This window comes from Eschrichtius robustus, chromosome 8 (genome assembly GCF_028021215.1).
Source record: "Eschrichtius robustus isolate mEscRob2 chromosome 8, mEscRob2.pri, whole genome shotgun sequence".
Classification (NCBI taxonomy): domain Eukaryota; kingdom Metazoa; phylum Chordata; class Mammalia; order Artiodactyla; family Eschrichtiidae; genus Eschrichtius; species Eschrichtius robustus.
In genome coordinates this window covers 19,049,400-19,072,286 of record NC_090831.1, presented here as the reverse complement: position 1 = coordinate 19,072,286, position 22,887 = coordinate 19,049,400, and the positions used below count along the sequence as shown (strand labels likewise).

General features: G+C 40.1%; 1 protein-coding gene across 5 annotated transcripts in view; it reads right to left on the bottom strand.

The window, feature by feature from the left end:
• SRPK2 (SRSF protein kinase 2) overlaps positions 1–22,887 on the bottom strand; it is a 221,545-nt gene that overhangs the window by 51,679 nt on the left and 146,979 nt on the right. For all 5 annotated transcript variants that reach the window (XM_068550421.1, XM_068550419.1, XM_068550423.1 and 2 more), the window contains one exon: positions 20,779–20,930. In XM_068550421.1, the coding sequence (XP_068406522.1) occupies positions 20,779–20,930 (152 nt within the window). The remainder of the gene's footprint in view (positions 1–20,778; positions 20,931–22,887) is intronic.

The following is a 22,887-nucleotide window of genomic DNA, read 5'->3' as shown; positions in this document are numbered from 1 at the left end:
GCCACTACCCAAATCCACTGTGACTAATGACACATAATGGGTCAGCAGGCCAGGGTTATGGGTATTACCTACAGCTATTTAAGATGGTACAACTAGGTGGCCCAAAGTGTAATCTAAATCATCATCACAGCCCAATCAGCAAAATGTGTTTGATACTCCAGATATGATGATGATCTATAGCTGTCAAACATCAAAAAAAGGAAGTAAAAGAAACAAATTAACTCATCTATTTTCTTTTCTTTTTTTTATTGACGTATAACTAACCTACAACACTATGTTACGTTAGTTCCAGGTACACGACATAATGATTCGATATTTCTATTTACTACAAAATGACCACCATAATTAATTCATCTTTTTATGATTTACTCAAACATTGAAATATTCTTATAAGAGAATTAAGACTTTCAGCATTCAAGTGTAAGGTCAGCTCACAAGAGATAAGGCTGTGGCTTACCACAATCTTACACAGACTGTGGCTTCTCTCCTGGGTGCTCTCTCTACCCCTCCCTCTGCCAAGCTGGCTACTTTGCTATGAGCAGCCCTGTGAAGAGGCCCATGTGGCAAGGAACTAGGGCCTCCCAACAACCTCCTGAGTGAGCAAAAGCAGGGAAATGAAGCAGATCCTTCAGGCCGGTCAAACCTTCAGCTGACAGCAGCCCCAGCTCACAGCTTGAGAGAACCAGATCCAGATCAACCATATTTCTGCACATGTTTTGAACACAGATGTCGATGGCCTTTGTGAAGAGCCTTAAGAGTTGCACAAGATGTACAAGTTTAGACTTTCATCCTTATTTGTGAAAAGAAATTTAACAAGACAGTATATCCTTAGTAGATTTCCCTTTCTCTTATGACCAGATGGGGAAAAGTGAACTAATAATCTAAACATAATATCATATCACATAAAGACACTGCCAAGAGAACTGTATAGTTGAAAAATTATATTTTTATTACACTGCAAAACTAAAATGTGTAGTACTTAAGGCAAGCTGGTAAGAAGGATATCGAGCTGTGAAAATATCTGTAAGATGCTGAACTCAGCAATCACGGGATCCACAAACATTTAAGAGGTTAAAGTACACTAACAGGGCTTCCCTGGTGGCGCAGCGGTTGAGAATCTGCACGGGTTCGAGCCCTGGTCTGGGAGGATCCCACATGCCGTGGAGCAACTGGGCCTGTGAGCCACAACTACTGAGCGTGCGCACCTGGAGCCTGTGCTCCGCAGCAAGAGAGGCCGCGATAGTGAGAGGCCCGCGCACCGCGATGAAGAGTGGCCCCCGCTTGCCGCAACTGGGGAGAGCCCTCGCACAGAAACGAAGACCCAACACAGCCAAAAATAAATAAATTAATAAATTAAAAGTAAAAATTAAAAAAAATAATAATAAAGTACACTAACAGCTCCATACGTTTACAAAGTTGGAATCTGATTCTAGACAGTATCAAATAAAATTAAGGATTTCTTGTGCCTTTATGATCAGTAATCTAGATTTCTTCTCATTTTAGTACTGCAACTTTAGAGCTTATAAGCAAAAGTTTTCTAAAATACATTGATACTGACAGAAAAGACCTTCAAGGATGACAGAGCCCACAGTAGAAATGCAACTCGCATTCTGGGGGGCAAGCCAGAATCTAAAAGCCTAATCTCTACATTCTACAGTCTAGAAGATTCCTGAATCATTTCTTAATCCAGTGAAAAGGCTTTAGAACACAGTGTTAAATGAACTTTGGGGGTTGGCAGGAGTCCTTAAAATGCACAGGGAGTTACCATCAAATCGTAAATGGCTAGTGGCTGTTTTCAAGAGGCCAAATCTACAGATGTAGTTGAAGCTGTACTTTGGGTCACGAACTTTCTTCATCAAACATACACATATAACTAAGTGTTCAGTTTCACTGAAAGTACTTTGAGCATATAAATATTCTATAAATCTTAGAATTCACAATGAAAGATAGTTAATGGACACACTTTGTATCCACTGACAACACTTTCTATCGTCTTAAGTACACGGTGCCAGTCACTGCCATTTGTCTCTTCAGTATGTCCTTGACAGAAGGCTCTTAACCACTGCTCCATTAAAGGTATTATAAAATTTACCTTTCAATTAAAAAATACAGTCTATGGAAACTAAGTACAGATTCTTTAAAGTCCAATTGGGTGTCTGGTTCATGCACTTCCTTAACAGCAGGCTGTAAGGTAAGTACTCCAGAGGACTGATACAGGCTTAATTTTTCAAGGGTTATCTTGTCTTTTTATGAACTCTGTCTTTATGTCTATACCTCTCCATTGATTTTGGCTGTTTAAAGACTTTTTTTTTTTTTTTTTTATCAAATAGATTCCTCAGAGGGCTCATGAGAAAAATATCCCCCCAGGGCTAACATATATACTGTGTATAACATCTTGTACGGGACCTTTATAAATGAAGGTCAGTTTGACAGGTACAAAATCTTTGGCTCTTTCTTTCCTTGAGTATATCAAATGTGTTGCTCTATTGTCTTCTTGCCCAAAGTATTGCTGTACAAAATCTTGGTAACAATCTGATTTTTCCCCGATAAGACATGTGGTCTGTTTGCCTAAAAAAGTTTACCACTACATCGAGCAGGATAAGGCTGCAATGTTTACTGGGATTTTGCAATGATCTTCATAGTTTTAATGTCTTCTTTCTTGCTCTTAGACTTCTCTTTACTTGCTTTGTAGGCAGAGGAAGAGTAAACAAATATTATTTGAGATCTTAAAAGCGGGCTAGTACTTGGACTTGGATACTCGAAGATTTTGGGCTTGTTTCTTAGTTCTTAATTATGTTCTGGATAAGCAAAAATACAATATATTGAATTATGAACTGGGGAAACAACCGATCTTGGAATGAGAAAGCCTTGTTAGGTGAAAGTAGAGTTCAGAAATCAGAAGACTCCTGAGAAATACTGAATTTCTTTCACAGCTAAAAAAAAAAAATTCTTTTAGTAACCAAAAAAGCTTTTAAAATAAAAGAACTCTGACAACAATTCCCTGGCCATTTAAAACCAAAGGCCATAATTATACACACTCAGACATCAAAATATAACTGAAAGACTAAGTTCCTTCAGTAAGTCAAGACCTATTGTTATTTCACACTTCCATTGTTCATGAATGTGCAAGGATGCATCACAGCACATAGCAACGTCTGACTCAACCACACAACTATAGGCATGTTCCCAGGTGTACATTACACCTCTTATAAAAAATGAAGAATAATTCATTGTGAATAACCCAAATTCTCATTACTTCTAAAGGAATTCAAAAAATGGGAAAAGGACATAGGTCTTGGAGATGAATGACTACAAATGCAGTAAGAGCTCTTTGACACATATATGGAAAACAGAACTGACTTTTGAGCCTCATTCTAAAGCCCCACCTAGTTTTACAATCCAAGAGTAATTAACGTTTTCTAGTTCAGTCATCATCAGGAAGCCTAACTCATGTAACAACTTGAGCATACCCCTATGGTACGCACCCAACATAGCAAGTTAGATAAGTCAGTGGACTTCAGGCTTAGGTCTTATAGTCTGTGCCAGACAAAAAGAAGATTAGATAAATTTATGAATTAGGAAAAATGGTTAAATGATTATACCACAATATAAATATAACTATACATACTTCAAAGTTCACAACATCCTTCTATTAACTTCTTGTGGCATTCTTCTGGCAGACTATATTCTCCAAAGGCCACAACAGCATCTCCCAAACCACTTGCTCTTCTAGAACCCTGAAGTTCTACTACAAGAAAGGGACTCTAATTCTCCTCCTTGTAGATCTGGATGAGCTTTTGATGTGCATCTAACCAACGTAAGGTAGTGGAAGTGGCTGTGTGATTTTTTCGAGGCTAAGTCATAAAGCAACACAGCTTCCACTCTGTAAGGTGCACGCTCGCTTTTGGAACTCTGGGTTCCAGGTAACGACTGACCACCCCCGCCGCCGCCCCGGAAGCCGCAATGCTGTAAGGAAGCCAAGCCACACAGAAAGCATGCAGACAGGCACACCTGTCTGCAGTCCCAGTCTTCCAATACTTGTAGCCTGGGGGGCCAGACATGTGAATAATGCACTTTCAGATGATTCCTGTGTCTCCACCCTTTGAGATGTCTCAACAGACACCCCAGATATCATGAAGCAGAGGCGAACCCCCTCATCTTTGCCCTTTTTAAATTCCTGATCCATAAAACCATAAGCAACATTAAAAGCTGGCTCAATGTGCTAAGTTTTGGAGTAATTCATTACACAACAATAACCAGAGCAGTCCTTATTCTACTCACCGTAACAGTTATACAAAACCTCCTCCCCATTGTTCTACAAGAAAGATGTGCCCTCAGTCTTTCCAAAATTAACCCACTACCTCCAAAAATTACTCATCTAATTCCTTCCTTGTTGGCTCTCCAACCTTTCCTCAGATTTCTTCTCTTCTGCCTAGAAATAGGCTCAGGTATCCTGCCTTAAAATCAACTTTCTCCTGTGAGTATCTGACCTCACCCCCTAAAAGCTACAGTCTTGTCTTCACTTCATTGCTAAATTTCACCAAAGTATCTGTTATGCTCTCTCCAGTGCATCCTCACCTTGACATCTGCATGATCCATCACTGGCCCCAACCAATGGGGACCCTCCCCACAAGTAGCTCACTGACCTTTTCTCAGCCTTCATCTTCAAACTATGGCTTAACTGAATACTGCTATTATTAAATCCTTCCTTCTTGTAAACACTCTTCCTTTTATGCCTCAGACTTAACAGTCTTGGAAAGAACACCACCATCTTATTAGTGTGTTACCAAAAAAGGAAAAACTACTATTGTCCTAGGGAAGAATTTTGGTAGCCTGATGAGATATTCAGTTTAAAGGTCACAGTGAATATGGGTGGTATAGTAAATAAAGCCGAGTAGGCTGCTCACAGGATCAATAAAAGGAAAATAGGTAAAATTATTTTAATTAGCATAAAAGTACACAGAAGAGCAAAGTACAATCAAGACATGAAGAAATTATAATCAAAGAACTAAAACCTTTTTTAAAAAGCCAAATACAAGATCACATGACACAAAAAGAATAAAGGCAAGTTTTAAAAACCCAATGGTCAAAAATAATATGGACACAATTTTTCAAAAATACTAAATACAAATGGCCAGTCTTACTAATAATCAAATGAGTAAAATAAAAACAAGAGATTATTGGTGAAATCGTGTAAAGACAGTGGTGCTGCGTGGAGCCACACTGACGTACTTCTGCTAAGTGTGTAAATCAGTATAGTCTTTTTGGAGATCAACTGGTGACATGTTTTAAAATGAAAATGCACTATGCTTCAAACTAGCTAATCTCACCTACAAATTTATGCTTAGGACAAACCCATAAGTGAATATACAAGGAGTTCCCAGTGGCATTATTTACAATAATGAAAGGTGAGAACACATAAATGTCTAATCACTACAAAGCTACTTAATCAAAATAAACACAAAGAACAGAGTATTATGCAGAAAACAATGATGCAGAACTATATGTAGGTTCATGAAAATACATCCACAAATATTACTGAAAGGAAATAGCATAGCATAGTATGGGAAAGCACACGCAGATCAATCTCTTTTATGGAAGTTATACATATATAGATATGCATATACACACATTAATTTCTGGGAGGATACCTATGAAACTTGAAACCCCTTTAATTCACCTTGGAGAAGCTGACTGTGGAACAGAGTGTCAAATACAAAAACTGAGAATTTTAATTTTTTGCTTCCTATTTTGTTTGAATTTTTTTAACACTACCATATACCACTTTCATAATAATTTTTTGAACTAGCAAATAAGAGTTTAAATAAATAGCTATAGTAGTGTATACTTAAGATCACTCAGAACTGCAGGTATGAACCTCAATTCACACAGTACTTCCTAACACTGAAAGCCAACAAGGAAACAGGGGCAGCACAACAGTCATGGTATTAAAAACATCAATAACATATTCTGACACGGTAATGGTACAGCTTTTCCAGGTACTGAGAGTGAAGGAAAACTCTCATGCATCCTCATAAATAGAACATGTGTACTCATGGGCCACAACCGCACATAGTTAACGCAGCAACTCCAAAGAAGATATATAAATGGCCAATAGGCACATGAAAAGATGCTCAACATCAACAGTCATTTGGTAAATCAACATCAAAATCACAGTGAGAGACCACTTAAAACCCACTAGGATGGACAAAATAAAAAAGAGTAACAAATGCTGGTGAGGATGCAGGGAAACTGTAACCCTCGTATTACATGCTGGCAGGAATACACAGTGATGTAGCTGCTTTGGAAAAACAATCTGGCAGTTCCTCAAGAAATTAAACATGGAGTTATAATATTACCGAACAATTCTACTCCTAGGTATATATCTGAGAGAAACGGAAAACATATGTCCACTCAAAAACTCATATACAAATGTTCAAAGGAGCATATTCAAAATAGCTCCAAAGTGAAACAACCCAAATGTACATCAACTGATGAATGGATAAACAAAATGTGATATACCCAGACTATAGAACATATTATTCAGAATAAAAAGGAATAAAGTACTAATGTATACTACAACATGAATAAAACTTGAAAACATGCTTTAAAAAAAAAAAAAAAAAAAGCCGGCCACAAAAAGGCCACAGACTATATGATTCTGTTTATATGAAATGTCCAGAATAAGAAAATCGATAAAAGACAGAAAGTAGATGAGTAGCTGCCATGGACTGGGGACTGACTGCTCCTGAACCTGTGTCTCTTTTGGGCGTGATAAAAATGTTCTGGAATCAGTGGTAGTAGTTGCACAGTTCTGTGAATATATTAAAAACCACTGAAGTGTACCCTTTAGAGGGGTGTACCTTATGTAATCAATAAAAAAAAATTGTATGTGGGAAAAAATAGCAAATTTTCAATTATTCCTTCCTAGTCAATATAAAATAGACCAGAAACCTCCAACAAAATCTGAAACTCCTTTATTTCATTATAATCTTTTAAATTCCAGGTTGAAACAGGATCCAATACAGAGAGATAGAAAAATCATCATGAAAAACCTGGATAAGGTACCTAAGAATACAGTCCTTTTTTATACTAGCCTCAGATGGGAAACTAAGGAGAAAATATAGACGACAATGATGTATTATAAACTTCAACGCTGCTAAGAGACAAGATCTTAACTGTTCCCACCACAAAAAAGAAATAAGAATTATGTGATATGACAGAGGTTACGTGTATGGTGGTAATCATCTTGCAATATGTAACGTATCAAACACCTTGACCTACACAACGTATGCCTTAAAACTTAAATACATCAATTATATCTCAGTAAAAATAAATTTTAAGAAAGAGACAAAATAAATTACTCCAAAACTTGCCCCATTACCAGGTTCTGTTTGTAATATTTAGAATCATACCTTAGATGCCAAATAAGAATCAAACATGCCTGGGCCTGCCCAGGGAATTAGTGAACAGCCCCAAGGAGGCAAAGTGCAAGAATGTTTCTGTTTGGAGCTAGGAAAAGGAAGGGATTTTATGCTCCAGTGAGCTCACAAGGGGGTGAGGGACGATGGGACAGAGAAAGATGAGAAGCGAAGCCGGCGCGTTGACTGTGCACTCTTTCTGAAACCAGACTCCAGGGACCAGCGGTGCAGGCCAGCGGAGAGAAGGGCCGTGGGACAGCTGGAGGACCCACAAAGGGCAGGGTGCAGGGGCACAGGCATGGGGGCATCTGGGCTGGGCTCTCTCACTACCTATGCCACACAATCCTGCTCTGGTTCTGAGTGCAGTGGGGAGAGCCCCGGTGGCACGGACGAGAGCACGTCACAGTGGGTGCTGGCAGCACCACAGAACAAGGAGCGGGAAAGATCACGACAAACGTCACATGGTGACTCTGGCCCAGATCCCGCGGCACCTCTTCTGGGGATGTCCAGATCCAAAGGGGCAGCCTCTGCAGGGGGCTGACAGGCGGGGCCAAGAACCGCTAACATTTAGAATGAGCGCAAGCAGGACTCCATCTACACTCAAAAAATGAAAACTTCAGTTTACACAACGGAATGCGTCGAGGAATGTTTCGTTGAGAATAACAGAGCTGTACCTTCGCAGCTCCTCCAAGGTGAACACACCCCTTTGGCTGCTCTCCTGCCTGCCTGACTGCTCTGTCTGTTCTTCCTCCTCTTGTGCCCCATGGAATTTCTCAAAGGCTTCTCACTGAACCGTCTCCCTGCATCTTTTTTATTCACTTAACACTCCTTATACAATTTGTTTTCCTATCAAATCTATATACGTGTGTAAGGTCTGGAACAGTCCACAAGACCACGCTCATTTCTGACAGAACTGTAGGGTCTAGGGGTCCCAAAGGCCACCCTCACTACTGACACCAGCTGCAGATTTGGTGCGTCCGAACACCGTGCTCAGTTCCAGGAATTAACATGTGACAAGAACTCACGGAAGACACTGAAGGCAGTTAAACTCATGGTTACAGTTTATTATAGTTAAACTCATGGTTACAGTTTATTATAGCATAAGGGCTATCACTTAATGTCAGTCACAGGAAGAGACGCCTGGGGCAGAATCAAGGAGGGCCCCAAATTCAGAGCTTCCAAGTGTCCTCTCCCAAAGGACACTGTCGATTCCTCCAGTTAGTGACACATGACAATGTACACATAGTACTGCCAACCAGAGCAGTTCACCCAAGCGTTGGGGCCCAGAGTTTTCATTAGGGCTCCGTTATGTAGACGTGGTTGACTGGCAACATGGCAAACCTCAGGGTTCACAAGTGCCGAAAGCCCTCACCCAGTACCCATCACTGTGAGATCACTGTGTGTGGCCCGAGGCCCAGGTAAAGAAGATACTAACCAGGCAGACATTCCAAGGGCTTAGAGACTATCACCTAGGAGTTCAGGGCAAAAGCCAGACTTCTCTTTCAGCAATGTTAAATTCTTTACTACACCGGCTGCTTGCCCGCTCTTCTGAGCCCCAGATTCGTATCTCCAGCTGCCTTCTTGATTTCTCCACCAGTTTCGTTAAATTCAAATGAATAAAGTCAAACTCATCCATATTTCCCCAGACCAACTGCCATTTCACTGTTCCTGTTAATAGTACCAAATCCACTTCTTTTCAATAAAGAATTGAGGCAGTTTATAAAACCACAATACAAGATATAAAATCAGAAGGAAACTGGGGTGAAGAAAAAATAGCCCAGAAAAAATAAAATAGAATAATGCTGCAGTGAAGTTAGGACACAGAATGCATGCTGTAAATCCCTGTTCAGTTGTTAGAGATGGACTGCACATTTGGCTCTGGGCTTTTGAACAGCCAAATGATATCTGAAACTAAGAAGAAAAGACAAGCAGTTTCAAAATTCAGAGTCCTTATTTTTTTTCATGATGCCCAGGAAGTACTATTCTTCTTCCACTCACCCCAGAACTGAAGACTTGAAATTTTTCTCACTGTTGTCCTCTACGTGCCATGCTTTATCAAATGATAAAGATGCTATCTCTGTGATGTTGTTTGCTTTTGTCTTCTCCTTATATACATATTCTCTCTCTCCAACTCCAGTCATTTAAGATTTCAAATTATTCTTCCTTAAGAACAGCACTTCCCTGTTCAAAACCTGCAATGGTTCCTCACTGCTAAGTTGTTCTTTAAACATTTTTTCCTATCTACAAAGAAATATATGCTCAATGCAGAAAACAAATAAAAGACAAAGTTAAAAAAAAGAGAGAGAGAGAAATCCTGCAGTCTAGATATACAATTCCCTAATATTTGACAAATGTATATGCCCTAATTAATACAAAGAACATTTCTCCAAAATCTCAGTTTCCTGATGTAGTCTCCGATTCATGTTCTTTGCCAACTATATATATTGCAATTATTTTCTCCTACTCTGAAGCTGGTCATTTCATTTTTTTAAACGTCTCTCTATCAGCAAAGGACTTTTTATTTGGATGAAATCCAATTTTTAATTTTTTTAACCTTAATACCTCTTGTATTCTCTCTACAAAATCTTCCCCTACTCCAAGGCTGTGAAGACTTCTACTTTTTTTCTTTTTGTAAGCCTTATGCTTTTCGTTTTATTTTTAAGTCTATGGGATCCATCACAACCTAAGAAATAGATCTTTTTAAAAATCCACACATTTGCTGTAAGATCAGAAACAAGACAAGGATGTCCTCTCCTACCACTTTTATTCAATCTTGTGCATGGAGCAATGAAGCAAGAAAGAAACTTAAAGAATGCTAAGGAAAAGAAAACTATTTTCAGTTAAATGATAAATGCTTGTGCAGAAAATCCAAAAAATCTACACAGAACACACACACACAAATAGAATTAGCAAACAAATTTAGCACAGTTACAGGACACATGGTCAATGAATTAATTATATTTCTACATATCATCAAAAAACAAAAACAAAAGAGAGGAAAAAATTTAAATATGCGCAAGACCTCCACACTAAAAAAACATAAAACATTGCTGAGAGAAATTAAAGGCCTAAATAAATGTGTTACCAAGGCTGTGGCCCCAGAATCATACCCCAGCCCCTCCCTCAAATAGAAACCAATTACTCTTTTTTTTTTTTTCTTTTTAAAAATCTTTTTCTAGAAACCAATTACTCTTTTCTAAGTTTCAGGGGGAAGCTGCAAACAGAAAAAAAAAACAAGAACTGGTTAGAACCAACAAGGCCCAAGATGGCGGAAGATCTGACTTCCAGCAGACCATAAGCCTCATTATACACTCAGTGTAATACATTAGCATGCTAAATGACACACCCCTCAGTGCCTTGACAGTTATGACTGCCACGACAACAACCAGAAAAGCCCAAACAAGGACTGAAGAGGAGAGCTGCATCAGTTCCAGGTCCAAACCACACTCCTGCTCTCTGATAAACTCATGAATATTCCTCTCACTCTATCCAAATCCCTCCATTTTACCTCAACCCGCCTATAGATTTGGTGTCTCCACCCGGATTGGCTTGAGAAGTTAATTTGTGAACTAAGTTCCTGCTTCTCCTTTCTTTGGCCATTGAATAAAGTGTGTGCTGTTCCAGTCTCAGCAAGGGTTTCATTACAGCTGCATGAAACTGATGGAAAAAGAACCTCTCTGGACAAGACCAGGGGTCTCAGCCTGGGCTAGAACCCTGGCGTGAGTCCAGCTGACCAATTTGGTAATAAATGGACACAGAGATGTTAGTGGTGTCTGGGAGGAAGAAATTTCCTCTACCTTTCTAGGTTGTTCTAGCTGGTCTAAGAATTAAATTGACAGGTTAAAAGGAGAAAATCAAACAACAGTTTAATGACGTGTATATACAGGAGAGGCCCAGGAAAACTGAGTAACTCTCCAAAACGACCAAAGCCCTCATCTTAAATACCATCTTCAGGATGTTGTGGGTAGTGATTTGGGACTTCAAAGGGAAGGAAGGCCATTCACATGGAGATGGAAAAGCAAATACTTGGTAAATGGCTGTGACACAGACACAGAGCCACAGAGCGGACTCTGATTTCTAGGCTCTGCTGACTCCCCCATGACACCTAGCCCACACTCTTTGCAGACACCTCTGATGACAGTTCTATTCCTGTCAGGGAACATGCCCTCTATCTAAGTTCTTTTAGGCATTTGGGGGAAAGTCAAAGTTTCTTCCTGAGTCTTTTGGGCCTTTTCAGCTGGAAATAATCCACATGCCAAAGAGACTTCAGGGATGGCAAATTTTGCTCCTCTACAATGGATGAGAAGATCAATACTACTAAACACATGTCTAAAATATTTGTATTTATAAGCTGAGGCTGACACTATACATAAATACAAAGGAACTAGACAAGTCAAAACCCATTCTGGAAGAGAAGCACAAAGTTGGAGGGCATCCACTACCCAGTTCAAGACTTACTATATAAAGCTACACAAATCAAGGCAGTGTGGAATAAGAGCACCAACAGACCAAAAGTGGAATGGAACAGAAAAGAGTCCATAAATAGACCCTAATACATACAGTGAATTTATTTACAAAGGCACCAGGCAATTCCATAGGGAAAGAAGTGTCTTTTCAACAAATGGTGCTACAACAACTAGACATAAAAGTATACAGAAAAGAAGAAACCTCCACACCAACTTCACACCTTACTGCTGACACTTTGGTATAGCTCTTTCACCCTAAATACAATTTTAAAAAGAGAGCTGATCATACCACAAAGGTTCTTTTGCCTTTTAATGGCCAACATTAAATTTTGAGACTTAGTAAAATTCAACCTGTGTAATCTTGTGGGATCTCAGTTCCCTGACCAGGGATTGAACCTGCACCCTCGGCAGTGAAAGCGCCAAATCGTACCCACTAGAACGCCAGGGAACTCCCAAGGGTTCTTTTTCTATTCTGCCTTCCTTCAGGTTTTTAAAAAAACGTATTTCTAGATGATGTTTTAATTTACCTCACGTATAAATTTCTCATCCTCATATTTATCCTCTACATGATGCTGCCAAATTACTCTTCAACCTAATCTATAGGTTGCCCATTTGGTAGGAAAACAAAAGCTTCTCAGAGACACCTCTCCCAGGCTCCAGGATTTGGCCAGAGAAATGCCCACCCCCATCAGTAAAGTCCAATTCTTTTTAACTGGCAAGGCCCCCTTTACATTTTCTATAAAGTCTCTTCTTTTACCTCTAACCAAATACAACTTCATTCCCTTCATATCCTCACCAATTTTCCTTTTTCTCCTCTTATAATTAGTTAACCATACAAAAAAGGTGAAGAAAGGCGCTTAAGTAGCTTCTTAATCTAGTCCATTCATTCATTCATTCCATAGTCAACAGGCCAGATTGTTCTATCTTGGTTCTAGTGAGGAGCAGGAAGCAACAAGACAGGCAAGGCTCTGCTGTGAAGGAGCTTATATTCTACTGGCAAAGTCTATAAGGCCATGAACTCCTAGAAAATACAGATTGTTTCTCATTTATCTTTACAACCCCTGTAGTAAAACACAACACTTTACAAATAGGAAAGCCTCAAAGAATTCAATTGTTAGGCTAACTAAAGCTTAGTGATCAATAAATACCCATGTCAGTAGTGATTCACAGCAAGGGGCCTGACAGGTGTTGGAATTGCCTCAGTCTCCACGAAAGGAATGCAATGAAGCCTCATGTAATAAATTCAAGGGCATATTACCGTCTTCATATAGTTAAGCAGAGTCTCTTCTCAAGGCTTCAAGTAAGCCAGATTCAGCCTACTAATTTTTAAAAATGCATACAACCGTGGTGAATTAAGTATTCATGCAGAATTAGTGGTTTTAAGGAAAAGAACTGTGAATGAATAAAGGTTATCTTTTACTTATCTCAAAAAGAACAGAAACTAAAGACCACATTTCTGGATGGACCTGGAGATTATCGTACTAAGTGATGTAAGTCAGACAGAGAAAGACAAATAAATGATGTCGCTTGTATGTGGAATCTAAAAAAAAAAAAAGATGCAAATGAACTTATTTTCAAAACAGAAACAGACTCACAGACTTAGAAAATGAACTTATGGTTACCAGGGGAGAAGGGGGGCGGTGGGGATAGATTGGGAGTTTGGGATTGTCACATACACACTGCTATATTTAAAATAGACAACCAGGGACTTCCCAGGCAGTCCAGTGGTTAACACTTCGCCTTCCAATGCAGGGGATGCAAGTTCAATCCCTGGTCAGGGAGCTAAGATCCCACATGCCTCGGGGCCAAAAAACCAAAACATAAAGCAGAAGCAATATTGTAACAAATTCAGTAAAGACTTTAAAAATGGTCCACATCAAAAAAAAAAAAAAACCTTAAATAAATAAATTAATCAATTAATTAATAAAATAAAACAGACAACCAACAGGGACCTACTGTAAAAAAAAAAAAAAATTAAAAAGACTACATTTTCATAAAATATTTGAGCTACATGACACCATTTCTAAGGCAACTTCATGTAATGTATATTGCTTTTTCTTCTTAACAAAAAAACAAACAAAAAACCTGAAGCTATAAAATAGTCATAAGTCATAGATTCTGGGCAGAGAAAGAAGACCAATAAGAAATTAAACCACCAACATTAAATTCTGAGACTTAGTAAAATTCAACCTGTGTAAACTTTTCACAAATGGAAAGTGAACACACATGGGTAAAGGCAATTTGTGTATAAGGAAGCCATTTGACATTTTTCTAGTGTGCAAGCATTCATATTGTTTACCCTATGTTTTGAAGAAGATATTCCCAAATTCCCACAGAAGAGCTCGGGGGCACTGTGGATGATTTTAAGAAAATTTAAAGCAGAAATGAAGGGTCTGTACTCTGATTTGTGTGTCCTTCATGGCATGTCAACCTCCTCACCCTGACACGCCTTCTCAGATACACAGGTAACACCAGTGCTGTCCTGCCCTTAGTTGAAGCTTAACACCAGAGACAATTTCTTCACCCAACCAGAAATACTTACTGCACAGTAGATGGTTCAAATGCAGTGGGATTAACAAAACATACAGCCCTTGACCACAGGAAATCTTTCAGACTGAGGAGAAGGAGCTCAGAAACAAACACAAAAATAAATGTATAATCACACATCATGATGAGTGCTACGGGGGTGGGGAGTGGAGACTACTGTGGATGATAAAGGAAGAGGCCTAAATAAGATGTGATAGGGATTCAAAGAAGGCATAAGGAAATGACACGTTTCAGTACCAAGTCAGACCACAACTATGTTGAAATCGATGTCTCCAAAAACGATGCAAGTGATAAACCGTATACAGGGTGCCAACTTACCTAAAAATGATTTAGGAGAGCCACAAAACAGGATCTCCAAGGAGTCAGTCAGTGCAGGCAAGCATGATACACCAAAGCGATGTTCCTACTTTCACCATTTACTCGTCCTTGGAGTAAATACGTGCTGAGCATTCTGGGGAAATTTTAGAACACAGGTAGTTCAAAGCAGTAATTCCCCTTACAGAGCAAATCAGTCACACAGTGTGAAGTGAAGGCAAGGGTCACTTCTCTTAGTCACAGATTTGGAGTTTTAGAGGAATGGTACATGCCTCAGGTGAGCCATCCTTAGCTTCAATGTGCAGAAAAATCCCTGGATGAACCTGTTAAATACTTGGAGGCCGGGTCCTACTCCCAAGGATTCCAATTCAAGACTTAAGAGTCCAGCCTAGAAACGTTCTGATGCAGGTGGTACAGGTCACACTCTGAAAACCCACATTAGACTAAAATCTCCCCAGAGGAGGAGGTTTTGCCCTGATGAAGAGGCTTTCAGCTTAAAAAAGCAAGCAAGTACAATATTACACAGGGGCCTCCCAGAACTGTTTGCTTACAGGCTGACCCTGTGCCTGACCCTTGTTTATACTCTGGGCTTGGAAGAAAAAGTCGGAATAAACCACAGAGCCTGCTGCTACAGTTCCTGCCCCAGACAACTGACCAGAGGTAACACAGAAAAACAAGGAGAGAGAGAAGCAGTGCTGACCACTCTGTCTGCAGAGGCCAGAGAAACACGCGTACCACAAGCGAGGCAGTTAAGACCGCTAAGGGGGTCAGCACGAAAGTACAGACGGGGACACACCCGAGAAGAGAATGATGGAACAAAAACAGAACTAAGGAAAATAAAATTCGGATTTCTTAAGAATCTTCTATGTATCAGGCAGTATGCCCTGCTTCACATACGTGTCTCATTTTATTCCTCAAAAAATCATCAGTGATAGGTGCTGTTATATATTCTATTATACGGAGAGATGATATTATAGATGAAGAAACTAATAAAGCCTAGAGCAAAGGTAACTTGTCTGAAGATACAGAAATGGAAAGCAACAGGGCCAGATTTTGAACCCAGCTCTTTCAGACTCCAAAGTCCATATTCCCCCCCTGGACTCGTGGGTAGGAACACGCTAGCTGTGAAGAAAGGAAAAGAAGACTCCCAGGCCGCAGAGACTGCCAAGTACAATAGAAAGGAGCAAAGAATAATGCATTAGCAATATCAGAACTTTAAATAGTGGCCTTTTTGTTAAAAAGGAGTTAAGTTTCACAAGCTTTGAATAAGGAAACACTTGAAAAGGTAAAGAGGTAAAAAGAAGGTAAAAAGTTAAGATACAATTTGGTTCATCATGAATGATTCAGAATTGCAGGAACCCAAATGCTCATTGCAGCTAAAGGTAGGTGATGGGATTCCAGGTGACCTTCCACACTCCGACCCCCAAAATACCTATAACTCCTATGATGAACAAAAATGTCTTTTGTAAAGAGAGAGAGAAAAGATGTGGTATATTTTGTTTCTGTTGATGTTTTATTTTATTTCAGGACTATTAAGAACTGGCTGGTGAGGCAGAGGTTCTCCAAGAATGAAGTCAAAGGAAACAAGCGGAGACGTGAAGTGACAGAACAAGAGACAAGCCACCTCCACAGACTAAGCAAAACATACCCTTAGACTGTGAAAGGCATCCCTCCTCTTCCCTCTTCCTGAACTCACTCCACAGCCCTTAGGTAGCGCCAAGCAACAAAGGACGTCTAAGGACAGGCTAGGTGTTGAGGAGAGGGGAGACATGTCCAAAACGTCAGTGACATACAAGGAAATTAATCTAGTCAGTAAACATAATGAGGATAATGACAGCCTAGTCTCTTACTGCCAAAGAAAGAAACTATAGATATGGTAAGGATAAAACTGAGCTGAATCCCCCGGCATTACAGTGGAAATGAGATATATTAAACTCACGGATTTTATTATATGCATAAATAAAAACAGAAATATATACATAAAGGAAGTGTGTGTGTCCTTAGCTCTGTGCTAAGACACCTAGAAGCAGTGACACCCCAATAGTAATGATCTCATCTAATGCCCAGATCTTGTTTTCTAAATACTGTTCTTCTTTAAAAGAAACCAGGGCTCTTTGTGGAGAGAGCTGATTCCAGGGCTGGCATACAGATAATACAAGATGAACTGGGAACATCTTTTTTTTATTTTTTATTTTTGATTAATTTTTATTGGAGTACAGTTGCTATGCAATGTTGTGTTAGTTTCTACTATACAGCAAAATGAATCAGCTATGCATATATCCCCTCTTTTTTGGATTTCCTTCCCATTTAGGTCACCACAGTGCATTAAGTAGAGTTCCCTGTGCTATACAGCAGGGGTCCCCAACCCCTAAGCCGCCGACTGGTACCGGTCCACAGCCTGTTAGGAACTGGGCCGCACAGCAGGAGGTGAGTGGTGCGCGGGCAAGCTAAGCTTCATCTGCCGCTCCCCATCACTCGCATTACCGCTGAACCATCCCCCCCACCCCACCCCCGGTCCGTGGAAAAATTATCTTCAATTAAACTGGTCCCTGGTGCCAAAAAGGTTGGGGACTGCTGCTATACAGCATGTTCTCGTTAGTAATCTATTTTATACATAGTATCAATAGTGTATATGAGGAACATCTTATTTGAAAGTAAGAAAGGATTTAAAGAATGATAGGGGGACTTCCCTGGTGGCGCAGTGGTTTAGAATCCGCCTGCCAATGCAGGGGACACAGGTTCGAGCCCTGATCTGGGAAGATCCCACATGCTGTGGAGCAACTAAGCCATCCGTATGCCACAACTACTGAGCCTGTGCTCTAGAGCCTGTGAGCCACAACTACTGAGCCCATGTGCCACAACTACTGAAGCCTGCGTGCCTAGAGCCCGTGCTCCACAACAATAGAAGCCACTGCAACGAGAAGCCCACGCACCACAACGAAGAGTAGCCCCTGCTCACCACAACTAGAGAAAGCCCGTGCACAGCAACAAAGACCCAACGCAGCCAAAAATAAATAAATAAAAAAAAAAAAAAAAAAAAAGAATGATAGGGACTTTTCCCATCAACAGAAGAATGGATAAAGAAGACAAGGTGTGTACACACACACACACACACACACACACACACACACACACACACAGCGGAATACTACTCAGCCATTAAAAAGAATCAAATTTGCAGCAACATGGATGGACTTGTAGGGCACTGTGCTAAGTGAAATAAGTCAGAGAAAGAGAAATACTGTATGATATCACTTATATGAGGAATCTAAAAATTACAACAAACTAAACAAACTAGTGAACAAAAAAGAAGCGGACTCACAGATATAGAGAACAAACTAATGGTTACCACCAGTGGGGAGGGGGGTAAGGGCAATACAGGGGTGGAGGAGTGGGAGGTATAAACTACTGGGTGTAAGACAGGCTCGAGGATGTACTGTACACAACATGGGGAATATAGCCAATATTTTGTAATAACTGTAAATGGAAAGTAACCTTTAAAATTGTAAAAAAAAATTTTAATTAAGTTAAAAAATAAGGGTTTACATTTATGCTAAACTAAAAAAATAATAATAAATAAAACAAATGACACAGCTTTATACGTACTGATACAGAGTGACTTCTAATATATACTGTGAAAAAATAATGTGTAGAACAAAAAAGAATGATATGAACTTTTCAAAAGGACAGAGAATCAACCTGAAGGGGCGCCTAATGGCCGGGTTGGGAAAATCTAAGCATCAAAACAAATAAGGAGAGTAAATGATTATAACCCACTGAGTAAAAAGGAAATCTATGAATGAGTACATCTGAGATACACAGACAGATGGATGGGAGGGAGGGTTAGGTAGAACAGAGGGAGGGAGAGAAAGAAAGAAGAGGAAGAAGGAAGTAAATTTCTTGAAAAAAGAGTATTTACAAAGGTTCAAAGTAACTCTCAACAAAATGTTTATTAATTACCAGGGGGTAAAAAGTAACTTTACAGTAGAGCTATCTGGCAGACACCAACCTGAACAAGTGATTGACATCAACTGTACTGGTATAAATCAAAACCGTGTACCATCTGATAGGATTCAATGAGAAGAACACTTCTCAGAGAACAACACTATTTTGGCATTCCAAATTGAGAAAACATTATACAAAATAATTGGCCTACATCTTCAAAAATGTCAAAGCCATAAAAGCCCAGAAAAGACTAAGGAACTGTTCCAGACTAAGGGAAGAAGAAAACAAAATGCAATGTGGTTCTTCAATGGATCGGTTTCACAAAAATAACAATACTGGGCAACTGGCAAAACCTGAATGGAGTCTGAGGACTGAATGGTAGAAGTATATCAACATTAACTTCCTGATCTTGATAGTTGTATTGTGGTTAACATAGGAGAACGTACTTGATTGTAGGCAAAACACACTAAAGTACTCAGGGGTGATAAAGCATCGTGTTGGTAACTTAAATTCAACCCTTTCCAGTGGGAAAGTTATCTATTCTATTGGGGGGGGGGGGGTGGGGGTGTTTCTTTTCCCAGACATTCCCAATCAACTCCATGGGCTCCTTGAAAGCATTTGTCAGTTATCTTAAACACCTGTTATGGTCTATACCACAAAAGAGCCAGGTGTGAGGCAAATATTCTCATTCCAGCAGTGGGGAGCCTATGACCTGAAGAGAACAGTTCCTTCACACCAACCTAATGTTTTGGCCTAAGCAGCAAAATCAAGACAGTTGTCCGCATTTCCTCTTCAAATAACTTCATTTTCAAAGGAAGAAATGCAGATTAAGAGGGAGGATGGAAAACATCTTCTTTTCCATATTAAAAGCCATAGATCTTTACCTTTGGGGTCATAATCACTACTCAAACAAATGCTAAAGATCAACATTCCATTTTCTAAGGAAAACATGATTCTATGTGTAGAAATCTACACCTATGGAAAAATCACGTTAGAGCGTGATTCTTAAACTTTTCAGAGCAGAATGTTAACTTTTGCTTACTCGTAACTAAAAAGTACATTGTTCCTTAACCAACACACAAAGGGCCTGCAATCACTAGATAAATTGATACTAAGATACAACAGAGCCAAAGAGTCATTAATACTTTATGGCCTGAACATGTGTGCATCTCCTGCCATCTATTCTTAAGCCGTATAGAATCTGATTTACATTTTCCTTAATTTGTAGCAGATAAATGTCTCATCAACTGTTCAGAAGCTAAGAATTCAGATTGTGATAATTTTCTACTAGAGGGAATTAAAGTCCAAGTGAGTAAGCAGAGGCAGCAAATGGACTGCCTTTCCTTTCTCCTAGATTCTTGGGATCCAGTCTACACCGAGTATGGGGTCTGGATCAAACTGTTTTCAATACTCATCACACAACACGCTTGCCTTTTAGGAGTTTAGCTATATGCTCTTGGTCTTTACGAAACGTCAATACACGAATGCTCCACTTGAATAATTTCTATGTATCCCGTGAAATCATAGCTGAAAACATAATCCACTACGTCACAATGGCAGAACCCACAAACTGTCTTTTTCGTTGAGTACAACACCAGGAAACAAATGGACAGACTTTCTTTCCACAGACAACAAATACTATGTAACTCAATGCTGAGCAGAGAAAGGAACAGTTCCTTATTAGTCTTAGCAGCCAAGAAGCTCAAATCCAATGTAGTGAACAGCAAGCAGTTTAATTGGCTCCTCCCGTAGGGGCTTCGTACCCTCTACTTTCTGTGCTCTTCGCAGATGGTTTACTATGTTTTTATCTTTAATAGTCCTGCTTTATACCATCTTTTTAATTCTACCAGCCAGATTTAAATCCTCTTGAAAGTACCCAGCATATGTACGCACACATGTATTTATTTTCCTTCTCTTACAAATTTTCCTTCTGATATCTCTTATATTTTCAGGTAGCATTCTACACTTAATGATCTAAAAATTTTTAACGATATGGACACCAAGCGGCTAATTTAATAAAGACCAAGGAGTCTGCGTCATTAACCCCCCTCGTCCTCTCCCGGTGGGGAGGGCAGGCGCGTCACCTTTGCAGTAGTCTGCGGGGTCCTCCTGCTCCTCATCGTCTGACCCCAGGATCTCCTCCTCTGGCTCCGGGGGCGCAGGGTCTGCCAGAGGCGGTGGCGGTGGAGGGGGCGGGGGTGGAGGAACCAAGGGAGCTTTCTGTTGAGGCTCCGGCCTGAAACAGAGGAAGGACAATTTCTGTTTACTCAGAAGTAAATCCTGCATTATGAATACACTTGAGAGTTTCTTAATGTGGGAAAAAATAAAACTTGTCACACACTAAGAAGAGATGCTGATTAATGTTACTTCATCCACTTTAGCTGAATTCAAGTAATGTTTCAAAACACAAGTGGGGGGCGGGGTGGGGGGGTGACTACCCTTATTAACCAAGGAATATTGCTGCAGGCCCATTTTCACTCCAAGTGTCATTATTTCTTAAGTCTTGATAATATTATGAATTGTAAGTGAAATAAGAGTTATCTCCCCACGATACACAGCCTTAGTAGTTAGAACACATCCCCCAGAGATTAGAAAAAGACAGAGGAAAGCAACCCTGGACTTTAAAAAAAAGGGCTTATTTTCCATCATTTTAAAATCAGAATTCCTTTCCCCATAGAAACAGTAGGAATGTGGTTAGGTTTCCTGGATAACTCATAGAAGCCAACTAATGTATACTGTAATGTACACCTTGCTTAGCAAGACAAGAACGCTGTCCCAAACTGGAACTTAAACAAAGAAAACACCCACTGCAGTCAAATACAAATACAATCCACACATCAATGCAAGACTTCCAAAGGTTATTTCTAATTGTTACAAAAAGGCTAAATGTTTAGTATACTCTTTTACAAAAGATAGGAAAACCTATAATACTAAAAACAAATAAACAACTTAAGAGGTTACAGATGTAAACCCTTCAGATATCTAGAATAACTCAGGACATATTAAATACATTTGCTTAGAAGTAAAGCATTCATAATGCAATTCTATAAAATCAAGCTTTCACTTATAAAATTTAACTGCTCCTTCTAGCCATATCCCAATGGGGAATCTTGAACCAAAAGTCTCAACTGGATGCAGAACCCCTCTTGAGCTGCAAGCTGCCCTAACAACAGGACCACCACCGCTCTCCCTGAGCTGGCCATAGCTCTACAGATAAAAAGTGGGGAGGGAAAAGATACCGAGTGGTAGGCGCAAGGGGGTTCGGCTGATGGACTGTTCCCCAGAGGCAGTTTCAGTGGGATGAACAGAGGGCCCCTAGTCTGGGGAGCAAGGGGAACCTCAGCCACTGATGTGGTAGATAACGGCCATTTTTTTTGGCCTGCCCAGTACTGATGTTCCCTTTCTAATAAAAGCATGTTTTGGAACACTGCTACTCCCTGCACAATGAAAGGCTGGCTCCAGTCCTCTCTCCTCGCTGTGGTACAGCCTAGGGCACAGAGCCCTGGAACCTTGCTTGAGAAGGTCAGCCATCACAGGGTGCAAACTATCCTAGCTGCTAGTAAGAGGCAGGGCCAGAGGAGCTGCCCCTTTCTAAGCTGAACCTCTAAATTCTTGCCAAATCTAGGAGCCCCCAAATAGCCTTTAGCACACTGCCTTCAGCCTAAGGTAGTTACAGCTCATTTATGTGGGTTGCCACCAAAAACTCAAAGTGCCACAGCAAACGAAGGAAGGCAGTAGAAACACCAGCAGTCATGAGGATGGGGTGGGGATCACACCCCACAGGTAACCTTACAGGTCAACACTGGCAAGTATGATTACCTTTGGCAGGACAACTAAAGAATGTTTATAATCTGAAAATGACTTGTACTGATTTCTACTAGCTAGAATTTATGGAGACTCAAAGTTACAGCTCCCTAGGTAACAGACATTAGGACAGTGGTGGTGATAACATTCTGAATTAACCATGCCTCATGATGGAGTACTGAAAGGGAGTCATCACAACCAAACACCAACATCACTGCCAGGACCTCCAAAAAAATCCCAAGAGACCTTACGGAAGTGCAGTCATCTTTCTGGCAGCCTTGCAAATGCTCATTTTCTTTTTAATAGACATGCCTTTACTGAAAGTAAAATGGTCCTAGGGAAAAGAGGTCTGAGGAAGGGGAGGTAGGAGAGGAACTGCACCAGTTTCA